The 24,338-nt window shown below is 35.4% G+C and overlaps 1 protein-coding gene across 3 annotated transcripts in view; it reads left to right on the top strand.

Annotated features, from left to right (window-relative positions):
• LOC145661745 (uncharacterized) overlaps nt 1–24,338 on the top strand; it is a 575,920-nt gene that overhangs the window by 523,216 nt on the left and 28,366 nt on the right. For all 3 annotated transcript variants that reach the window (XM_081727084.1, XM_081727086.1, XM_081727082.1), the window contains exon 6: nt 21,833–22,048. In XM_081727084.1, the coding sequence (XP_081583210.1) occupies nt 21,833–22,048 (216 nt within the window). The remainder of the gene's footprint in view (nt 1–21,832; nt 22,049–24,338) is intronic.

Genomic DNA, 24,338 nt, shown 5'->3' with positions numbered 1-24,338 from the left:
ATGGAAAGCAGAGATTAAATTTTTTTGTAAGGAGAAGTATGGAAGTAATGTGTTTATGTTCAATTTTATGTTCAAGTTATGTTACTAGTTTCTGTACCGCACTCTTTGGTACATCTATACTTAATTATGAGCACTCTGCATATCCTGAGTGGGCATTTGTGCCGTATCGCCGGACCACTTTGAAAACTGAAAACAAAAGCACCAAACTGTATTGCATTCGGTTATATTTTGTTGGATTACATTAAGTTACGTTACGTTAGGCGTGCAGTATTACTCCAATACGGATCCATAGTATAAGTATTAGTAGTTGTAGGAGCAGGAGTAAAAGTAGTAATAGTAGTAGTAGGAACGGGTTAGAAGCCCAGTAGGGGTTGGCTGGGTTCTGTTCTTGACATGAAATGAGCAAATTAAAGACTTGCCAAATTTCTTCTGTACGTTTTACAATTTATGGATCCGTATAGTAAAACAAGTGTACCTCTCCGCAAAATAGTCCATCCGCCTCCACATACAGTGCCGCTAACAACATCAAAAACAATCAAAAATACAACCACTTTCTTAACTTTTACTATTCACCTTATCTGCCTTGTGCTCATTCTTCCTCACAAACTTGAATAAATTCTCCAATTGACTCGGAAAATTTCCTAAAATTGGTCCGGCGATACGGCACTTAACCCTCTGAGTGAGTGAGTGCCTGCCTGACTGATAAACGCCTACGCTAAACCGCTTAAGATAAGAACTCGAATTTTGAATAGAGCGTAGGATTTGTGACGTAAGGTACCAGTAAGCAAAGCTTTTTGGAAATGCAACGAAGAAGGGAGGAAACAGGGGTGGTAATAATTATATTAAAATATCTATATCTCCGAATTCATGAAGGCTAGAGATACGAACTTTGGTACAGGATTTCTTATTTAAAATAATAAGAAACGTGTTTAAGCATTTTTTTTGACACTTGATCTAGAAAGTAAGAAAATGGATAAGAAGGAAAAGAGGGTCAGGATTACAATTACCATAATATGTCTACATAAGTGTATATCGAAATCTATTAACCCTTAACCAGACGCGCTCTTTTGTTCACCATTAGTAGGCGCATGGTGGTAAATTTTACCCGAATGTTATTTTACTTTTGTGATTAAAGTATTGTTCAGATTTATTGGCAAACAAATTTATGATATTACATAGACTATTACTAGCCATTTAAAATAGATTTTGATATAAAATACGAAGGTTGTAGATATGAAATTTGGTATTCATGGCCATATCAACTGGCCCAAGAATCTACAGGATGATCCAAAAGTAGGTATACACACCTGCATTGATCAAGGATAACATTCTACAGATGTGTTCAAATTATTAGACTCAACATTCAGTTTCTGAATATTTTACTGTTCTTACAACATTACGTGAGAAAATACGTTCGAACTTAGTCCAAATTACTACTTTGTAACTCTGTCCTAATTTCTAGGGGGTGCGGCATATGCTTTTCAATATCAATAAAACAAATGCGTACGTAACATTCAAATATAATTACTATATAAAGTGCGTATATCCAAATTGGAATCAAACAATGAAATGGAATACTTAGAAGAAAATTATCTCTCACACAAAGATTAATATTTCTTATGAACTTACTTATTCTTTATCAAGTCTTTTATCCTTTGTGGCATTCTATGTACGAGTTTAGCACATTTTGTCTTCAATTCAGCATCGTGATACCACAAATTGTTGATCTCCTTAATCAATTGAAGTTTGGTTCTAATGTGCTTCTTCTCTAGCTTTTCTTTCATGAAGCTCTAAAAGTTTTCAATCGGGTTCATATCAGGATTAGTGCCTGGCCGCGGAAGAACACTAATTTCGTTGTCCTCGAATAATTTTGTCACAGCTTTGGCCCGGTGGCATAGAGCTCCATCATGTATAAAGATGAATTGTACGTCATCAAACCAGAGTGCAGTCTGGGAAAGCAGTTCTTCTTGAAGAACTTGTAGGTATTTATTGGTTGTGCTTCATTGTCCTCTCTGCTAGATACAATATTCCAGGCCCGAAGACAGAGATAACACCCCAGACCATGACTGAAGTAGGATGCTTCACGGTTTATTAAAGACATTCCAACTTGAATTCCTCCCAGGTCAACGTCGCACATATCGTGAACATTCATCAGACACGAAGATATATGATTCATCATTGAAACACACTATTCTCCAATCGTCAGCAGTCCAATATTCTAGGTCTCGTGCTTATTCGAGGCGCTTCTTTGCCATGATTGGAGTAAACTCAAATTTTTTTTTTCCTTGGCCGTGTGCTTTTATTCCCTCGGCACAAAGAATCGTTCGAACACTTTGAGGCCAAATGTCTGCGCCATACTCAGCCATTTTTATGCTTAAGTCTATTAGAAGTTGCACTTATGTTTCCCAGAGCCAATCTTTTTAGTTTTCTGATACCTCTTAGCGACAGCTTTGGTTTTCGCCCACACTCCCCAACCCTTTTTTGGCTCTTGTTCATTTCGACAAATATTCTACTGACAGATTTTTGTCCTATCCCAACTCTGCTAGCAATGTATTGCCGTGTATATCTTATTTCCACCAGAAGTATTTTGTCAACTTCCATTTTACGTGGAGAAAGGTCTTTTGCTTTTCCCATTATGCTGCAATTACAGGACTACACAGAATAAAAGATTGATACAGGAAACACGTCCATTCGAACTGTTGAACGTTATGAATGTCGTTAACTTCTTAAGACAGCAACCACAACACTTCAAACTGTAACTTGTTGATAAGAATTACAATAGCTATCTACAGCTGAAACACCACTTTTAGAATTTCCCCCTTTCACCAGTGGCGTATTTAGGAAGGCTTTCGGGCTTAAGCCCCCCCCCCCCCCGAAATCTTACTTACTATAGTAAAGTATATGAAATAACTTGCAGAATTCTCACATTTTCAGGCAAAGCCCCCCCCCCCGAAAGTTAGCAAAGCCCTTCCCGAAACAAAATCGTAAATACGCCACTGCCCTTCACTAATACCATCTGCTGTTCAACGGTGATATCACCACTTCAACTGTACAGTAAACAAATGAAGGATCCTATAGGCTATTGCTAGTTTAACCATTAAATTAAATGTTCTAGAACTCCTACATCAATTTTGCACCTTTCGAGCGTGAGTCTAATAATTTGAACACGTCTGTAGTTTATGGACTTATTTGTTTTCGACTGTTCCGGACTTACGTTATAAGAAAAAAGGTACAAATAATAAAGAAACTAGGTTTGTCTGTTTGATAACAATAAGAAATTATATAGAATACAGTTAGTTGATCAGTACGGGACTGTATACCTACTTTTGGGCCACCCTGTATTTGGGCAATTTCTTCATCGTTATAGGTATACTTGTGTTTCACGCTTTTCTTAACATTCAAAGATTTTGAAAAAAAAAATCATCTTCTGGTGCGAAGAACGAGTATTTCAGCTATTTACAAATAAAACTATGTAAATTATAAATCACACTGAAGAACAATAATTACAAGAGAAACTGAACAATGTCATTCAAACGATTGTCATGAATGAACGAACGGTAGAGTTTTTAATATTATTATTATTATTTATTTATTTATTTATTTATTTATTTATTTATTTATTTATTTATTTATTTATTTATCGAAATCCTGTTACGTACTTTAAAAGAAATGTAGTGTACTATATTTCGTACCGTGGGTGTGATATACGTATATTTCATTCAGTCACACCACATTGACAAAACAAATGCAAAACAAATAATGTAAAATTCAGTAAGACCATGCAATACCGTTCTCCATGTAGACTAGAGCACCGTGTCTTATTGATGTCGGTGTGCTGCGATACAGTCGAGCTGCCTGATGTGAAATCTATCAGGGTTCGACAGTAGCGGATCTAGAAGGTAAAAACTGGGGGTAGGGAGCCAGATCCAGACTATCATAGCTATGAGCTTACTATAAACTTTCAAAATTATATAAATAATCCCCATCAGGACTCTGCCGCCTACAGTCGGACAATTTGTCCATGCCGACCAGATGCCGCGGTCGGATTGCCGGTGCCCGGCGTCTTTCAGCGCGATTTTCGACCGCGATGAATAGTTGCCTTGCCGAGCAGTCGCCAAACAGCCGGAAATGAGCATTAAATGCGCCGGCGCCGCCGTCGAAAAGTTGTCTTGCCGAGGAGTCGGCAAACAGCCGTAAAGGGCAGTAAATGCACTGGCGCCGCCGTCTAAAAGAGGCCGGCATAAGGAGTCGGCAGAGGGTCGGAAAGAGGCCTTTCAGACTGTTTTGCCGACTCTGACGGTCGGCAAGAGTCGGCAAAAGGCATTTTATTTTACGATTTTCGACCGCTTGTGGCCTCGGCAAGAGGTCGGCAACTTTGAACAAGTAGATCGTCGTGTTGCCTCTGGCGGCCCGCCACCGTCGACGGCGGCAATCCCTCTTTCCGACCGCGGCTTCCTGATGGGGATAGCTTAAATTATTTTTGTCACTCAGAAAACTGGAAGGGGGGCTTAGACCCACCCGGCCCCGGGCTAGAGCCTCCACTGGGGCTCGAGTCTCTCTCTCAAGATCAGGAGTATTTTTTTAACTGTTCTCAAATTTCGTTTTTGTCCCTCCTGTATTGTATTCACTAGAATATTGAATGAAAGTAATAAAATGAGGATGGAAGTAAGTGTTTCAGTTGGAGTTAATTTAAAGAGAAAAACTGGCAGGGAGCTCACCTTTGATGTGAGGAGTCTCTGGTTCGAACGCAAGCCATATGCACTTTTGGTGAACAACATTTTGTCTGTAGGGTTTTCTTTCCACCAATTTTTTCATGACCATTCACTTTCATCAATCACCAGTCTCTTTTAAGCTAACGGATCCTTACACTAGAAATTTCAGCTCAGTTTCATGTTCTTTTCTATGTAAAATAAAAATGTTAATTTCCTTTCTAACTTCTAAATGCCAGGACTTCGAATAGGCTAATATTTGCGCTGCTTGAAGAAACTCGCTACGCGAAGTACAGAGTATAACATACACAGAAAACTTTGATCAAATGTTCTTCAACGTTTGTTCTTTATATTGGACGTTGAATATAATATATATGTATATTTTGAATTTATACGGGTATGGAAAACGGAAGATGTGAAATCTGAAATATGCATTATGATTTAGGTCAACTGTCTCCGGTTCTCTAAATGCCTAAAAGAGCAATTAAGATGCGAACAAATTTAACACTTGACCCACATCATGCTCCCAAAATGATCTGACATGGGAAAACATAAATTAGAACATTGAATGTCCTTTTCTGTCTCGCTTCTGCTAGCTGATGTCTTCTCTACGTCTCGCCTATCGATCACAATGGAGTCCATTAAGGAAAACATCAAATTTTCATCAAGCAGCGAACTGCATATGTGACGAAATTTCCACCTCGTCTCATGAAGCCATTATGTGTAGTTCTTCCGTTGGGAGAGAATTTTTAGACACGTGTCGTGTAAAATAGATGCCTGGAAAGCGACCACTGGAGCCATCAACCAGAGGGCTGAGTTATTAATTGCGGGTTGCGTCGGAAGGTTGCTCTAATGAATGATGAGAGGCGAGGTCAAGCATCGCCGGTGGAGCGCCTGGACTCGTAAGATGGATTGGGGGATTGGCTGCAGCGATTTATCATCCACTATGACCACCAGCATCAAATCCATTGAGCCCACAGCAGGGTGCTCGCCACTCACCCTTCACACCATTTTTTTTTATTATTCTTTTTAATTTTATTTTTCAAATGTCAGTCAGTCTTTTTAAAGACACATTTTTCTCCAGTTATTGGGAATGTGCATTACCGCGCCAAGTTATTACATCCGCACTCAACGGAGCTACATGTGGATGCTATTCATATCTAATGCACGGCACTAGGAGTCCCTGCTGGTTACTTCAATGCATGTCGAGTAAAGAATTATATATATTAATAATAATGGTTCTTGCATTTTTTGTCACCTTGTTTTCAAAATCTATCTTTCATTCACGATATAATAATCAGGGTAGAGTGATCCGACCTTTTTCTTCTTTTTTTTTTCTTATGAGTTTAACATCTCTTTTAATTGAAACTATATGAAACGTGTATTTGCAGCTTAAGTGCCTGACACTAAAAATTAATTTACAATTTTTCTTTTGCTTGTTTTTCATAAGTAAAACGAGATAATGAAATGCAACTTACCACATCATATACTGAGAAAACTTAGTTATCCGAACAGCGATATATTCTTCAAATGTACGGAATTCTTAAGTTTACTACATAAATCAGTACGGAGCATACTTTATCCCTATGCTACATACGCACTGCCCTTAGATGTTACATTATGCCGTTGCAGGATGTCTGACATCTAACAGTCTTCCGTATCTTACATACGTCAACTATATGTTACATAGCCTACGTCTATCTGTATGATAGATCCTGACCACATATATACAGTTTTTCCGTTTGTACGGAACACCTATGCGGAAAGTATGTATAAAATAGGCTTTTTCAGTTATATGTTTGCTGTACGTTAAGTCCAGAAACTACAGGGTTTATACATATAACCTACGTTTTTAAGCATGCCCCTTCCTTTTTTTTCTCAGTGTAGATGTTATTCTACAAAAGAAGGTATGAACCTGAAGAATTTTCAGTGTTGCCATCCATAGAAATTACAGTGTTGCCAGAATAACATTTCCCCAAAAATCTAAGTTAAGGCAGAGACTAGAGGAACGAACTCAAGTATATTTTATTACATATCATGTTATTTTGGAATCCTTTGAACTACTTTTTAAATAACATTATTATTTAATTTTAATAACTGTATGTTAAAACTATTTTGTTTATTACAAACTAAATACAACTATTATTTAAAAAATAGTTCACAGAATTCCAAGACAACATGGTACATAATCAGATGCAGTTATTTCCTCAAGTCTCTGCCTTAACTTAGATTTTGGGGGAAATGTTATTCTGGCAACACTGTAATTACTAAGGATGGCAACACTAAAAATTCTTTAGGTTCATGTTTTCTGTTGTAGAATAACATTATCTATGACTGTGATAAGTTGCATTTCATTATCTCCTTTGACTTACGAAAAACAAGCAAAAGAAAAATGGTGAGTTTTGTGTTATTTTTAATATGTCAGTTTCTTAACGTGGGATCTCATTGGGGACCATACTGAGAGACCCTGATCCTCCGTTTAAGAGTGCTAATATATCCCGCCTCAATTTTTCACCTTTTTTTTTTCAAAATATTGTTGAATGAAAGAATGATGTTAATTGTATTTCTGTACTGTTACAAATAGTATGAGTGTTACTGTTATGAAAGTGTGTGTCACCGTTGGGAGAAAATAATAAACAATAGATACAATCTGCTAGTTCACAGAGTATTTTTTGTTTACATATGCAGTACATATGTAAACAATCTATTACATCAGAATGAAAATTATCAACTATTGTTGGTAACGAAGGACACTTTTTTCAAGCGCCATGAATGTGTTTATTTATTTTCTTGAAAATTTACACATGATAAATAACCCTTAATATTTATCGATATCATCATCTATCGATTTCTTTATACATATATGTCTCATTTTTAGGCAATACTAGTAGAATACCCGTCCTTCGCACGGGAGAATATGTTTCATTTTGGACATAAAGTACTAATGGAGATTGAATTTGGATTTAAACGGCATCGCAAGTGTCACTGTTGGCCTCAGAGATCCTGAAAACTATGGATTCCGCACTAATATCGGTCATTTTCGATCATTTTTAAATATCTCCCCCTCCCCTAAGTTGCGCCGTCAAAGTGAAATGATAAAAACCATTCCAGACTCGAACTTCATCTATGTTGAAAATTTGATCGAGATCGGTCGGGTGGTTCAAGAGTTATTAAGTCACAAAGATAGCCACTTTTATATATATATATATATATATATATATATATATATATATATATATATATATATATATATATATATATATATATATATATATATATATATTAATGAAAAATGTGTATAATTTTAGAGTTAATTAAAAAAGTTGAACTATTTCTCATAAACCATGCTGTATACTTTCGTCTTACTAGAGTCATAATAAAAACCTTAATGAAGGGAGGGCACCGTGGCTCAGAGTTAGACTGCGCTTACCTATTGGTGCTTCGGGTCTTTGGTTCGATCCCCAGTCAAGTAAGTTTGTTGTGGACAATATCGTGTGTCCTTGGGTTTTCTCAGAGTACTCCCATTTTCTCCAACACTCTCATTCCACCGAACTTCCTTTTCAATCCAATTCTTCGTCCATTATCATTCAATAATTGCTTTCATTATCCGGCTTCTTTAGCCTAAAAGACATAAAAATGAGACGTTAATTTCATTTTACTATCATTTCAAAAGCTTAACGAAGAAACACATCAGTATCAGTTTTATCGTAATAGATGGAATAGTTATCATATATAATCAATTTTTAGGTTTACAAAAAAAATGCTCAAAAACTGCGCATGAGGATTTACACTATCTCATATAATCTTGTTCAGCTTAATGAGATGCATTAATTAGTGTAAGTCTCATCTTTGGACGTAGTCGAATCGTTTTCTTAAGACACTAATAATAATGTAAAATGAAGTATTTATAATATGCTGTACCTCCTGAAATAGTTTGTGTAACTGATACAAAGCACGTCCAGAAAGTATGTTCTCTTTATATTTTACGCCATAGCTGTGTATGCCCGCTTAGTAGTTGCGTCCATTGGCAAGGCACAAATATCAGTGTTACAAAGGACAGAATTGTAGACGCTTCGTACTGGGTAGCGATAATGTTCAAGAAAACGGAAACAGACATCGGGTGTGAAGTGCGGTGAGACAATCAATACCAACGCCTATAGCAAAACTATGTGTCGCGTAATTCGAAGCAAGTGATGTAGGAGGTCAGGAAGTGGGTTGTTTTCACTTAAGGTAGTATTTTCTCCCATAAAGCGGCCGCTACGCAACGACTCTTTACAGACTTTAAAGAACGTGTTCTCATCCCCTCAGAAACCCAGAGCGCGCACTGTCTGATTTTCATATGTATTTCCATCTGAAAGCTTTCCTTTTTGGCGAAGGGTTCGGAAGTGACGATATGGTTAAGCAACCTGTTAACACTTGGTTATCATCATAAGCGGCATCGTCATTCGATCCGGGATTACGAAGTATAGAGTCACGTTAAGGGTTTTCACTACGGCGAAATTAAATTAACGCTATTTTTAGAGTTTTTCTGTAATATCTCCAAAAGGAATAAAAATATTCGAAAAGCAGAAACGTAATGAATTAGACAATACGATTTTGCATATGATACCGTTATCACGGCTCATATATCTGCTTTCGATTTTCAACTGTAGATAGACTTAGCATTTTTTGCGGGTTCTGTAAATAGCGGCACACCAAAAGCAGATAGGTGAATTGTGGTAAAGGTATCACACGCAAAATCTTATTGTCTAGTTCACTACGTTTTTACTTCTCGAATATTTTTATTTGTTTTGAAGATTTATAGAAAAACTGTAAAATTAGCGGTAGTTTAATTTCGCTGTAGTGAAGACCCTTAACACATATGTCCCATAAGCAATGACTACTAACTTGAAACGTAGTCCAAGACTTGTACTCCAGTTCACATTCAAGTGTTAAGTTCCAGAACTTTTTTGCTTTATAAATTGGCTGATGGAATTTTGTTTTTGGGTAACACTTATATGATGAACAGTGTATTTAACTTCAATTATGACGTAATGAGTGTAAATGACGAATTTACTATTTAGAACTGAGTAGTGCTTACTTGAATATGGTTCGGAGAAATTGTTATATTGTCATGTAATTTCTACAATATCTTTTAAAAAATTAAAACAGAGGACAAATCTGATTAGCATCGTAACCCTTAGGGATGCGTTCGAGTCGAGTCGAGACAGAATTTTCCTGACAAAATTCGAGTCAAGACACAGCTCTTATAATAGAAAAAGATATATTTTTCGAGTCGAGACATCACTTTTACAGCACATTTTCGAGTCGAGACAGTCTCAGATCTTGTCTCGTGCGCATCCCTAGTAACCCTCTAGAAACAGGCATGACATAAACGCATAACCGATCGTTCCATTGAGGACAAATGTGGTATATAAACACAACTTCTGAACGCAGAGGATGGTTGTGATTTATAAGACTCATTTGTATACAGTTAAGCCCCGCAGGGAATTTTGCGATTTTTCCGATGCAAGAAATACAAACAAAATACAATGAAAGTCAATATTAATTCTTCCTCGCAGCCACGTTGATCCATTCTAATGGAAAAGACTCACAGAAATCTGACCGACTACCTCCCAAGGAAGTAACAACACAGGGTAGAAAAATTGGTCCATCAGTTTCTGCACTATCATCATCCACTCCCTTCCTATGAATCAATATCAGCGAAGCAATATCAATGTTAATTACCTTTAGGTATCATGTTAGGTGTACTTTTCATATTCTGTAATAACCGTAATCTTAACATTGATATAACCGTAATCTTTTTTCATTTGGACATACCTTATGCAATGAAATAAAAATTGCGATTCACTATAGCATACAGCCGCTGTCATATTTAATGGAAGTGAGTAAACAATATGGCGGATGCCTGTTTGGGCATCCGCCATACAGAAAATCTGCAGTAATAAAGAGGTTTCGAAATCATAACCCAACCGTGAATCTGGATGTTGAAATTATACAGCTTTCGTCGGACTATGATTGCAGAAACAGGTCGTTCTAGATGCTGACAGAGTTCAGTAGTCGCGTACTTCATTGGCTGTGCGTTTCTTTGTAATCGTTCTTTTTCGTGTTCTGAGATTCTTTTTCACGTTCGGCCTCTCTCACTTAGGCTTGGTTTCTTTGATAATGTCTTGGAACGAGATCTGTATGCTGCCGTCACCTTTTGATATTAGATACACTTAATACACTGGTAGTTTTGGATACGTATTATCCAGCTAACTGTGCATCCATGATTTGTTTTGTTTGAAAATCGGAGAGATCTCCTATTGTGCACCACAAATCATCTAGATTCTTGCACACATAATCTGTACTACACCGCCTCACGCAGCACTAACACAAGACAGTCTCAGTGTTATTAACTCAGAGATTTCATGTTGTACTATTACGATTATTTTATACATTCTATTAAGAGTAAATTATAATTATTGATAGAAACACCTGATTCATTGCTTGAAAACTTGATTGAATAATAAATGAATAAATAAATCTTGATATTGAAGGTCTAGCACGAGTTTTCTTTTCAACAATTGTTATTCGAGTATTGACATGTCTAGCGGCCCTGTGACTTCAGTGATATCATGAGAGCCAGTGGAATTACCACGCGGATAATAATCAAAACTATGGTAAATCCAAAGCAGCGTGTCACTGGAATTACCATGCAGATAATAATAAATACTGTAGTAATCAGAATTATAATAATTCAATCGCCCGTTAGTAATTTAAAATTTGTTTTTCAAACGTTTCCAGAATCCTCTTAGGCAAAATTAAGTCACGCATTTAAATACAGGCTAAATTTTTGAGAATATATTTTCATTCTTCTAATGTTTTTCTTCTAACGGGGAGGGGAGAAGGATTCGCTACGACTACGATAAGAGCTATAATTGTACACTTTTTCTGATTCTGTCATGTGGTAATCTTAATTTAGTAGTATTTTATAAATGCTAAATGGCCTATTCACGTCCTGCGCTTGATTTTCCCCCTGAAAACGCAATGATAAGGACACTATAAACCCTACGAGTTCAACCGAACTTATCCCAATCTGGATCAAACTTGGCATGATTGTAGACCTTGACCTTTGTTCAAGCTTGTGAAATACAGGGTGGCTCAAAAGTAGGTATACGCCCTTGCATTGATCAAGTATAACATTCTAGTTTATGGGTTTGTTCGCTTCGGCTATTCCGGGTTTAAGGTATAAGTAAAACGGCATTAAGAACAAGTAATAAAGAAACTAAGTCTACCTGATGGATAACAATAAGAAATGATATAAAATACAGTGAGCTAATCAGTACGGTACTATATTCCTATTTTTGAGCAACCCTGTATTATGATATGCAAATCTTTGATTTCTAACTTATACGTAATATAAAGATTCGTCGCGAGAGACCCGAATTCGATTCCCAGAGGGAGCTCATGTGGTCCCGATCCTGCGATAAGCTGTAGGTCCACATCTGACAGTCTCGCTGCTGAAACGGACGCTAATTTTCAGTGCAACGAGCAACCAATATATTTTTACAGCTATATGTAAATTTTCCTAGTTGACAATTGTCAAAATTTTATTAATATTATTACAGTTTGCTATTTAAAAAAAAAAATGATATCCAGTGCATAATAACTCATGAAAACCTTCCGCTTAAAAGGATGTAAAACTACTACCAGAACTTTATTCGTTAAGATTTGTTCTCTTATGCAGCAACAAACGGGAACAAAAGTTAAGTTCTTTGTTCAAAAGAATAGAATTCAAACATCGGAGTCTGTCTACTCTCACCGTTTTCCAAATATACCTTCGTCTGATCTTGGTGATAGAAAGCTCACACAACCCCCTCTATGTCAAACCTAAGACCAATAGAACTTCATATTGTTCAACGTCTAAGCCAGCTGACCTTTCAAGGGTTCGTAGTTCGGAAGAAAGAATTCCATAGTAAATATTCAGTGACTCTCCTACAATGTAATCCACTGCAAATACTTATCTTCTACTGTCAATAATAGTTGTCATTGTTCCGATCTGCGCCACTACGTGGCACTATGAATCGAGCTCATTCAAGCAGAGATCGGTTCAGCTTATGCAGCCTACCGATAGATGGCAACATCTGCGAGCAGTGGAACTCCTGCAAAATGCATCGATTTGCAATTTTAGCTCGGGGATTGGGATTTCGGTCAACAGAGCAGTTTTTTCGCTTCTTTGTCTCTCACTCTCTCGTATTTCTTTATTGCCCCCCCCACTCCGCTACATCAACTACAGTTTTATTTTATTTTCGAGTGACTAGCACAGAATTTGTTCTAAAATTCTATGGGCAAATAAAAATCATTACGACATACACTATTTTTATTTTATTTTATATGTTCAGATATAAAATCGTATGACGATTTGTAAATACAATGAAACTTGTCCATATTAACCAATTAACTTGTAGCTGTACAAGTCTAACGAAGTACAAAGACTTTTCTTAATATTACACATTGCTTTATATCAATTGTTACAAAAATGGACAAATGACAGGAGAAATCTATGGAAATCACTTGAGAAAAATAATACTAAGATTCATATTTTAAAATGTTTCTATTTATAATAGAAAAAGTTCATTTTTTGGTATATTTTCCTTGTTTTTATATATATTAACCAGACCCGAAACCAGCCACAGAGCTTTGGGGGGCCATGAATATGCTATGGGGACCAAGTCATTAAAAATCCTCTTACAAATATCTAAATTGTGCATTTTGTATTGAGGTCTGGAGGGGCCATGAAAAGTTTAGGGGGGCTTGGTCCCCCTAGCCCCCTCTAGTTGCGGGCCTGATTTTAACTAACGTTTCGAATGCACTGACTGCGTTCATAATCAGAATTCAACAAATTTAAGAGTTGTACAATTATTGTGATATAATTTTAATTGCTACATCTTATAATTTCATATTTTAATATGCAACAATTAAGCATTGTTATTTACGGTATTTAGGGTTTCATTCAAATTTACAATATAACAGTTTTCTTTATTATTATTATTATTATTATTATTATTATTATTATTATTATTATTATTATTATTATTATTATTATTATTATTATTATTATTATTATTATTATTAAATATTCCAAATATCACTCAATTTCAAATCTTCCTTTTTATCCAATATTCTATTACCCATTATTCTCATTGCTTCTCGTAATAAAATCTTTTATAACCGATGCATTTTCAAACAAAATTTTATGTTGTTCTTCTAATGTATACTGCGCTAGAACTGTTTTCTCTAGTTGATTTAATCGTATATGTACAGTATATCTTGCATGCTCCACACATCTGGTTTTAATTGTTCATGTTTGCTTATATATTAATGGTAAAAAAAAAATCGAACTGGTGACGAACTTTTCTCTGTTCATTAACGTTGGTAACTCTTGATTAGCATATATTCCAGTATAAAATTTGTCAATTAAATGATAATTGAATTGTTCTGAATTTATTAAATGATAAAAAAATCGGTAATTAAAATAGAACTGAAAGTTGTAGGATTTGCTTAAGCGAAAATAATTGTATAATTATTGTAATGTTTTGATTGATTGATTAAATTATTCTCGAAGGTTTTGGATACCTAGAAAATTTACAGATCTTATTATTATCTGTTATTCTTGTTGTTAACCAATATTTATATATTTTTTTGTAATAAATAGTGGGGGCGCGGTGGCTTAGTGGTAGAGCGTTCACCTCCGGTGCTTGGGGTCCCTCGTTCGATCCCAGCTCGCGACGTGTGGACTTTGTGGTAGAGAAACACCGTGCTCGTGGGTTTTCTCAGGGTTCTCCCGTTTCCTCCCACTTTCTTCATTCCACCACATTTCACTCATCTCTCATCATCACCGTCTCCTTTAGCCTAGCCAGCATAACCGTGGGACATAAAACTTAATTTCATTTTTTTGGTAATAAATAATGGAATAATTGAAAACCGTGTTTGATATTTTAAAATAATTAATTGTAGTTTGTCGTTCTGAATTAGCTCTGAATTCGCTTTGTTGTTGTATATTGACGTATGATTTTTTTTTTCTTTTTCGTTTTAAGAAAGTAGTCTGTAATATAAGCTCTCGAGGTTTCAATTGTTTGCGTCCTGGCAAAAGCGTCGAATCATATTGCTTATTTGTTTCCTAGTTTAACTTGGAATGGCCGTGATTGGTTTTAAACAAGCTGACAGGTCAAATTATAGAAGATTTAGATGTGTTGTAGTATTACTTGTCCAATGTATGTTTGGCCACATTCACATGGGATCGAATAAACACCTGAAGTATCTTTCTTGCCTTTCACGGAGTGTACTATTTGTTCGATCTTTAAAGGTGACATATGAATTCAAGAAATAAAAATCCCGAAAAGCCAAAAAAAAAAAAAAAAAAAAAAAAAAATCAAAATTTAGAAGCAAAGAGAAAATGTGATTCTAATGGAGATGTACTTAAGCTGTCAGCAGTGAATCTGTCCACATTAAAGTTGAATAAATTAGAAATGTCTGTACTTTCCAAACATCTAGGGTTGCGCCAACTCTTAAAATTCTTGTCAAGGAGCAGTGTTGGGTAAGTTACTTGTAAAAATGTAACGCGTTACAAGTTACTTTACTTTCTCTTAAAATGTAACGCGTTAGTAACGCGTTACTTGCCCCCGAAAAGTAACTGTTACTTTACTTCGAAAGTAACGCGTTACTAACGCGTTACTTTTAGGTCCAAAACTTTAAAAATGTGAAAAAAAATATGACTTCAATTTTCCGTAGTACTATTACTACCGCTATTATTATTATTATTATTATTATTATTATTATTATTATTATTATTATTATTATTATTATTATTATTATTATTATTATTATTATTATTATTGCACGTTCTGAATCGCTTTATGTGAATGCAAGGACATATTTTTACTTGATATATGAACATTTTCATATAATGTAACATTGATAAAATGCCATACTGCGTTACTCGTAGGGTGGACACGAGCGAGTTCGAACGAGTTTTCTTTGACACTCGATTCGACTAGAAACTGACATCTTTGAGTTCGACCCGAGAACTCGACTCGAAAAATATCCTCCAACTCGACTCGAATTGGAGACACTTTACTTTTAAATTCTGTCTACCATCATCCTCAAATCTTAAGAAAAAAGTATTCTTTCAAATGTTCGAACGGTAAAATATTTTCGTTCTCCATCTTTATAAAAACAAGACCAATCAAAGTAAAATAGACTACCGGTATCATTGCACTCCTAGCTCACTCACTTAATGTATTGATTTGGAGCTGTCAAAATCTACGACAAAATCTTCCAGGTGCTTGCAATCAGTACACGTGATTTCCCTAAAGCTGTCCTCATCTTCAAAAAACAGCAAGTGGCACTACGAACTTATCTGTTTCTCTGAGAGTCTGTGACTGTCGGTCACTGACATACGTAGTTCATGCTCGATTGTTTCATTCTGAGAAATTCACTTACAAGAAAGAAACATTTGTTTCCGAAAAAAAATATACATATATTGTAGTTACTTATCCGAAATGTAACGCGAAAAAAGTAACGCAAACTAGGTACGTTACTTAAAAATTTGTAACGCGTTACCGTTACAGTTACTTTGGGAAAAATGTAACGCGTTACTAGGAAACGTTACTTAAAAAGTAACGCGTTACAAGTAACGCGTTACTTGCGTTACGTTACTTCCCAACACTGTCAAGGAGTTAATATTCAACAAAAAATAGCAAAAAGTACTTACGTCCAGTAGGTGCTGATAGAATTCGACTTGAAACTGTACGTATTACTTTAAAACATAAAGAAATTAAATCAAATATAACATACAAGAAAGACAAGCTTTGAAATCACGTAGAGCAAATGAAGATAATGTGATTTTACCTGCAGACAAAGGAAATTTGACTGTAGTGATGGATTTCCATGATTATTACCATAAAACGAAACAACTGCTAACCACCAAAGAGTATTAAGTGTTGTCAAAAGACACAACACAAATGAGTGAATGCTGCAATAAGATCAAATGATCTTCCTAAAGATATCAAAAAGAGTTACTTGTAAATATAGTGTGCCTCTCCTATTGTATGAACTTCCAAAAATTCACAGAAAGAAGAAGAAAAAGAAAAAGAAGAAAAAAGAATTCGATCGATTGTCAATTTTCTAAACTTGTCTACTTATACATTAGCAAAATATCTATGTTGCTGAGTCCATTGGAGAGAAACACACACCATATTAAAAACTGTACAGAATTTGTTAAGATAGTCGATCCTGTGATAGGTAGTAAAAAAAGAAAAATGGGAAAGAACTTTTAAAGAAAGAGTGATAAAATGGAGGCAGAGTAAGACGGAGTGCATGTCTAGCAAAAAAGGAGGAAGCGATGAAGGTATCCTGAAGGTGAGCACGGGCATAATCAAGAAAGTGAATGAAGGATTTCAAATATCTAAGGAGAATGTAGTGCACAGGATTCAAACGAGATGGTCAAACTGGAGGAAAGTGTCAGTAGCATTATGAGATAGGAAAATTCCGATCAAGCTCAAGAGAAAAAAAATATGTAAAACAGCAGTGAGACCGGCTTGATGCTCACCAGAAAGAGTGGCACTGAAGAAGAGGAATATAAATAGCATGAAGTTGGGAGAAATAAGAATGATTAGATGGATTTGTGAAGCAACAAGGAAGGATTGCATCAGAAACGAATACATCAAGGGATTAGCAAAGATTACAAAACTGGGAATGAAGGTCCAGCAATTGACATGGATTGGACACGTGATAAGGAGAGATGAAGCAGGGGCGGATCCAAGGTGGGCGATCGCCCCCTTCCCCCCAGAAGAGGAAACTTTCTTATTTTATATATATAAATAAAACCCATCCCAAAGTTTGGAGCCCTTAAAGTAGCAGTATGACAACCCATCGCCCCCCCCCCTCAGAAGTCGATCCTGGATCCGCCCCTGAGATGAAGAATACGTGACGAGAAAGTAAATGAAGGTGTCTGGACCGGAGAGAAGATATAGATCTAAAAGAAATGGCGGGATCTACTGGAAGACGATCTGAGAGGGGAAAAAAATACACTCGGCCAAAATAGCATGAAATAGATTACTATGGCGAACTCTGATCTAAACAGCGACCTCATCTGAGTGGAGAAAGTTGAGGAAGAAGAACGTAATTTGGGAAAACCGAGCTTAAATTTAAGATGAAAATCGTTCAGTTTGAAGTTGATTTCAAGTACTTCTGATCAAGCCTAAAATAGGAATGTCCTGTCGTTCATTCATAATCACGGAGTTAAATAATTAAGTAGAGTACATTAATAATAACTAGCAAACCTGCACGTCCTGCGCAAGCGCAGGACACTATTGTAGTTTGAATGATTGAATTTTTGCATATTAATCTCCCTTTCCCCTCCCCTTCCCCTAGGTTCACCGTCAAAGTAAAAATATTTAAAAAAAAAAAAAACTTTCCAGGCTCGAACGTCACCTATGTTGAAAATTTGATCGAGATCGGTTAGGTGGTTTAAGAGTTATTAAGTTTTATTTATTTTTATATATCTCTCCCCTCCCCCTCCTTCCCTAAGTTCCACCGTCAAAGGGATATGATAAAAAAAACTAACCCAGGTCCGAAACTTATCTATGTTGATAATTTGATTAAGATCAGTTCGGTGGTTTAAGCGTGATGAAGTCACAAATACATTTTTATTTTTTCCATATATATATATATCCCCCTTCCCCTCCCCTACATTGTGCCGTCAAAGTAAAATGTTGGAAACATCCCAGGTCCAAACTTTATTTATGTTGAAAGTTTGATCGAGATCGGTCGGGTGGTCCAAGAGTTATTGAGCTTTATTCATTTTCATATATTTACCCTTCTCCCCTCCCTTCGCCTAAGTTCTACCATAACAATGAAATAATAAGAAATTTCCCAGGTTTGAACTTCATCTATGTTGAAAATTTGATTGAGATCGATCGGGTGGTTCAAGAGTTAATAACTCACGAACATGGTCACTTTTATTTTTATATTTATTAATTTCTGTATATCTCCCCCTCCTCCACATCCTCTACGTTACTCCGTCAAAGTGAAATGGTAAAATCCATTCCAGGCAAGAACGTCATCTATGTTGAAAATTTGATCCAGATCGGTCGGGTAGTTCAAGAGTTATTAAGTTTTATTTATTTTTGTATAATTACCCCTCCCCTAAGTTTTACCGTCAAAGTAAATAGCTAAAAACACTCCCAGGCCAGAACTGCATCTACATCAAAAATTTGATCGAGATTGGTCGGGTGGTTCAAGAGATTAAGAGTCACAAACATCGTCACTTTCAATTTGGATCTGAAGTTTTTCTTTTTCTTTTTTTTTTTGACACCATTATTAATACATAGATAATAACTTTGTAGCTAATTATGAAGATGTAGCTAAATCTGCTAACACTTAAAAGATTTAATGTGTTATTTTAAAGTTAGCTTCTCCTCCTCACTATTCTAGTGGGTAGTACGTGAGCCTTTTTTTGCTTGAGGTCCTGGATCCGATTCCCAGCTGGGAACATGGTATACATTACAGTGGTTCAGATCTCACTTTAATTGTAGGTCTGTCCTATAGAGTCTCTATGCTGACAAAGAACGTAAGTTATATTAATCAATCAAGCTAAAGTAAGGAATTCTTAATTAAATTACTGTAGATATTATTAAATAAATAATCTCATCTTTTAAAATAATTTTTAAAAATTTTGAATTTTATAGAACAGCTTTCAAGTATGAGAATGTGATTTAGCAGTTTCTCTGCTTTAAGAAAACTTATTTAGCGGAATTTATAAACAACTTATTTCGTGGCCTCCTAACAATTTACATCAAATGTGGTAAATTACCATTTTCGGTTGGTAAAAACGATTTAGTTAGATCTCGATTTAAAAAAAGGAAAGAAAATACTCGTTTAATTCTTATTATCTGGGGTACTAATAATCTTTGTGAAATGGACTAAATCTGTCGCTTTGGGGTTCGAGAAGGTGATTTAGATATTGACTAGTGTAAGGAAACTCATTTGGAAGTTTCATCAGTATAATCTCCATTGATGTACGTAAACTTCACAAAGTCTGCATGAAGATATTTGCTCAGCGATTATATTTAGATGTTATAGGAAAATCTATTGTTTTAAATACTTGTTTCGTAATCTGCCTGTTTTGCTAATCACCAACGCTTCACAAGTTACGAGAAAGCCTTTCAAAGGCAAACAAGTGGTATACTGTTTTCCTAATTTGTCAATATTTGAATTTTTATGCTGTTGTTCTAGTGGTATGAGGGATTATGTTTATGTACAGGGATTCGAACCCAAATTCAAAAGCATTAATTATACCATTACCCGGGATTCAACATGCTATACAGATCCGTAAAGATCTCCATCGTTAACTACCGGTAGTCCCTTTCATCGTATTACTGACAACCTAAAGAAAAGAAAAGAATGGGTAACCATATATAATATAGTACAAATAATTATCCAGTTCGATTCTCGATTGTATCTGTAAATAGTCTCGGGAAACTGTAACACAGAAGGGTACAAAATTAAATTACAAATCTGAAATAAAAGATATTACGCACTAGCGATATGTAAAAAGGCTATGATTTTACATTAAAGTTTAATGCTGAGCAAATATCTTCATGCAGACTCTGTGAAGCTTACCTACATCAACGGAGATTATAATGATTAACTCACACGATAAATAAATTTCACAAATACTAAACTGTTAAGAAGATCTTTGTTAACACATTGTTACTCGGTATATTCCACTGATGTTTAACAAAAACCAGTTTTCACATAGATAACTTCTTTTCACGAAATATTACATCGTTTTCACAATTTCTTCAAATGAACTTCTTTTCTTTCTTACACTTTCATATTGTTATTTTAAAATAGAACAATGGCCCGTGAAATTGCCGAAACACGCACGAAATTAACACATACGAAGAAGTTTCTAAAACACGGCGCGGCACATGTGCGAAATTATTCTTCTAGAATTACCAAATTATTTTATTTCGGTAGTTTTTAGTACTGTTTACGTTTAAACAATATTCACAGATCCTTTCACTTCACATCTTGGTAAATTTTTTTCTCCTATCTTCTCTACATGTCACTAGGCGAAAGGCGACTGTCTTTCTCTTTGTCCATGCTAGTAGACAAGGGCGGAGTGATTTCATTGTGCGATTCGACATATAGTCCCATAGGAACACTATTTAAAATTTGATTAACTTTCCTATTCCATTCGACTGCATTGCGCTGTGGAGTACTCCTTCACAATCACATACTCTGTTCGACTGCTCTGGGCCATGGGATGATCCTTAACGTATACCCATACACTGTTAAGCTGTATTGGGGTATGGAGCGTCTTCACGAAAAATCTAAACCTGAACCATACAAGTTAGAGAAGACGGGAATTAGAGACTCAGCCACGTCTGCGGGCACTGTTTCTTAGTAACTTTTGTGAAACTTATAAATTTTATACTGTATCATAGTGTTTGTAATGAAAGGTAGCGGTTAGAAATCAAGAAAATTTCGTATATTTTCTCCTCTACCATCCCGGTACCAGAAAACATTGCAACATAAACGGATCGAATTGAGAACCTTCTCCTTTTTTGAAGTCGATTCAAAAACAAGTATACGTTCCAGCGCGTAATTATGTTTTGAAAAGCTCGTCCTCTTCATTTCTTCATAACATCCTAAATAAGTCTTCGTAACACCCATACATTTATAAGATAACAAAGGACAAATATGAGCAATAATATTTGTGTCAAATAATCAAGAAATGCTTACAAAAAGTAGTGTTCCTAAAATTAAAATTAAAGTAAGAAATTGATTAGTACAAGAAAAGTTTAAAGCAACAAAGTTCTCTCATTTTAAGAATCGTCTTGTCTAATTAATACATGTATGGCAGTCACAATATTGATCTGACTACACGCTGGCGTAAACTCAGTTAGATGTGGAAAATGTTTACATTTAGAAACTTAGTCATTGAAAATAGTCAACATCAACCTCTCAACTGCAGTATTAAATTTCTGTTTTGCATTTCTTAACTTAAAACATATAATGAATTTACAATTTTTTGAGTTCAATTGGTTATATTATCTTCTTTTCTTTCTTAGTTCCTCGCAAGGTTCTGAAGGAAAAGTTCGAGGAAGGCCCCGCGGAAGACGAAGAAGAAAATGTCGACGATTTTGAAGACTATAATACAGGTGACTTTATAGGTGAGTCTGCTGCCTATTCACCGTCACCCAACTTGGATGTCAAAGAAGATTTTACGAAAATGTCACCGAAAACAACTCCGAAACCTCACGGCAAGGGCAAAAATTCTTCAGGAGGTAAACATGTTTACCACTATATATAATATCTTTATTTTCTTTCCTAAGAAAATAACAAAATAGGATTTTTTTTTTTCATTTTGTCTTTGGTGTTTATATTAGTCTATATTTGTGTATTTTGAAGCTAAATAGTTTCCTTATTACTTGTATGTACTTGTATGTATTACTTGTATCTTCTGAAAATTTTCGTCTTTTTGGTTTTCTTCACTCAAGGTTATACTTTCTTCTTTCAGCTTCATGTTTACATATAGAAGTTCAACAATGTGATAATTCATATTTAATAATAAGTAAAAATGAGTTTATAAAGATCCTCTTTTTAACGATTAACGGGTATAACCCATGTATTTTCACTTAATTCTTGTTCTGAATAACAATAAATAAATAAATAAATAAATAAATAAAAATAAATAAATCTGACTCCTAATTTTGATAGCCAATAACTCGGGAACCAAAGATCTGCACCAAAAAAATATTTTACATGGTATAGAATTTAAGTGATCAGCGCATCGTCATACAAGCTTCATTATACTGGCTTTCTGGACTGGAGTTCGACATCTTAATTCTGGTTGCTCCCCACTTGCCTCTTGATGCTAACTGAACACCGGTAAGTTTTATTTTTCCCAACGGTAGTAAGGGACCACGCACAATATTAAAAAAAAGAAAAAAGAAAAAGAAAAACCTTTAAAATAACTTAAAATTTACTTTTTTTTTAATGATTTGTGTTTGCTCTCACATATGGTGAATTCTGAAGTATGAGATCTAAGATAAAGATCAAAAAGATTAAAAATACAGCACATAGCTAAACAATTTCTGAAATCTTATGAAACCTGAAATATAGAGCTTCTGGAAATTAAGATTTTTGAACATGACAGCACAATACTTGTTTTTCGTAGTAAATTTAAAGAAAAAAAGTAGTAACATTGAAATCAGAATTGGGACATATTCCATGTAACCAGAATCATTTTTTGTATCACTGTACTAAGCGGGGGGTAGGGGGAGCTTGAGCCAGGTCAACCTTACCTGGCTACGCCACTGCCTCGTTGCTAGTAAATTTAGTCAAGATCGAATAAATTCTGTAGATCGTGCATGTAATTTTTTTCTATATAAAAGTCAAATAAATTACGAAAACTGCAATTGCTTGAAGTGCAGTGGATTTATATTGATAATTTGCGCATATTACATTAATTAAAAAAAAAAAAAAAAAAAAAAAAAAACTAGTCACACAAATTGAAAAAGGTCCGACCACGGCCTGAGGGTCCCAAATCTTCCTTAGTTGAAAATTAACTATATCTTTGTGTCCATTTGCTTCTTCAGAAATATCTCATAAGCTGTCTTCTGTCTAAACTTTTTATTGTGGGTTCACGTCGTATGAAGCTTCAGTGCTGAAAATGGTTAGCAAAATCCTGGATCATCATTATCATAGGTATTCTGCCGTTATTGTCAGGTCACTTGCTGCAACTGAGAAGCTTTCATGTTCCACAGTCTTCTGCTAACCTCTTGTCTTCACGTACGACTTCTCTGTTTTAATATCGTTCATTAATTGTACTCTCCTTCGCCCTCTCCCTCTCTTTCCTACCACTATACTCTCTAAAACGTCCCTCATGGTACAATTTCTTCTCACCCAATGTCTCAACCAGTTTCTCTTCCTCTTCTTAATAATATCTAAAATTGTTTTTTTCTCCCCTAGCATTTCTAATACCCTCTCATTCGTTTCCGCTCGACCCAGGTAATTCGCTCCATTCTTCTCTACACCCACATTTCGAAATCTTCAAGTCGTTTCTCACCATTTTTGCGTAATGTCCATGTTTCTGATCCATACAGTACAGTACTTCACACGAAGTATTTTATGAGTCTTTCTCAATTCTTCATTCAAGAATCCACAAAATAGTATTTTCTTCCTCCTAAAGGCTTCTTTCGCCATTCCTATCCTTGCTTCTATTTCACGTTCACATTTCATATCATTACTAATAATACTATCCAGGTATTGAAAACTAATCATCTATTTTCTCCCCTTCTTCTTCTATATTTGGCACCGATTCCTTCGTTACAATCTCCATGGCTTTTGTGTTTCTAACATTTATTTTCATTCCGTATTCTTCACAATCCTTCCTTAAATTTTCTAACATCTTAATTGATTTTCTCTTCAGTTGCTGCAATAAGCTCCATATCATCTGCAAACCGTATACGCCTAATCCTTCTACCTCCTAAAATCCTAGAAATAAACGAATAAATATCACATTGTCGTTTTGTATTTCTTAAAATAAACTAAATTCAACCTTTTGAATGCATT

The sequence above is a fragment of the Thermobia domestica genome, chromosome 1 (assembly GCF_964235325.1).
Source record: "Thermobia domestica chromosome 1, izTheDome1.hap1.1, whole genome shotgun sequence".
NCBI lineage: Eukaryota > Metazoa > Arthropoda > Insecta > Zygentoma > Lepismatidae > Thermobia > Thermobia domestica.
The sequence above is the reverse complement of the archived record's forward strand: the minus strand, read 5'-3'. Positions and strand labels throughout refer to the sequence as shown.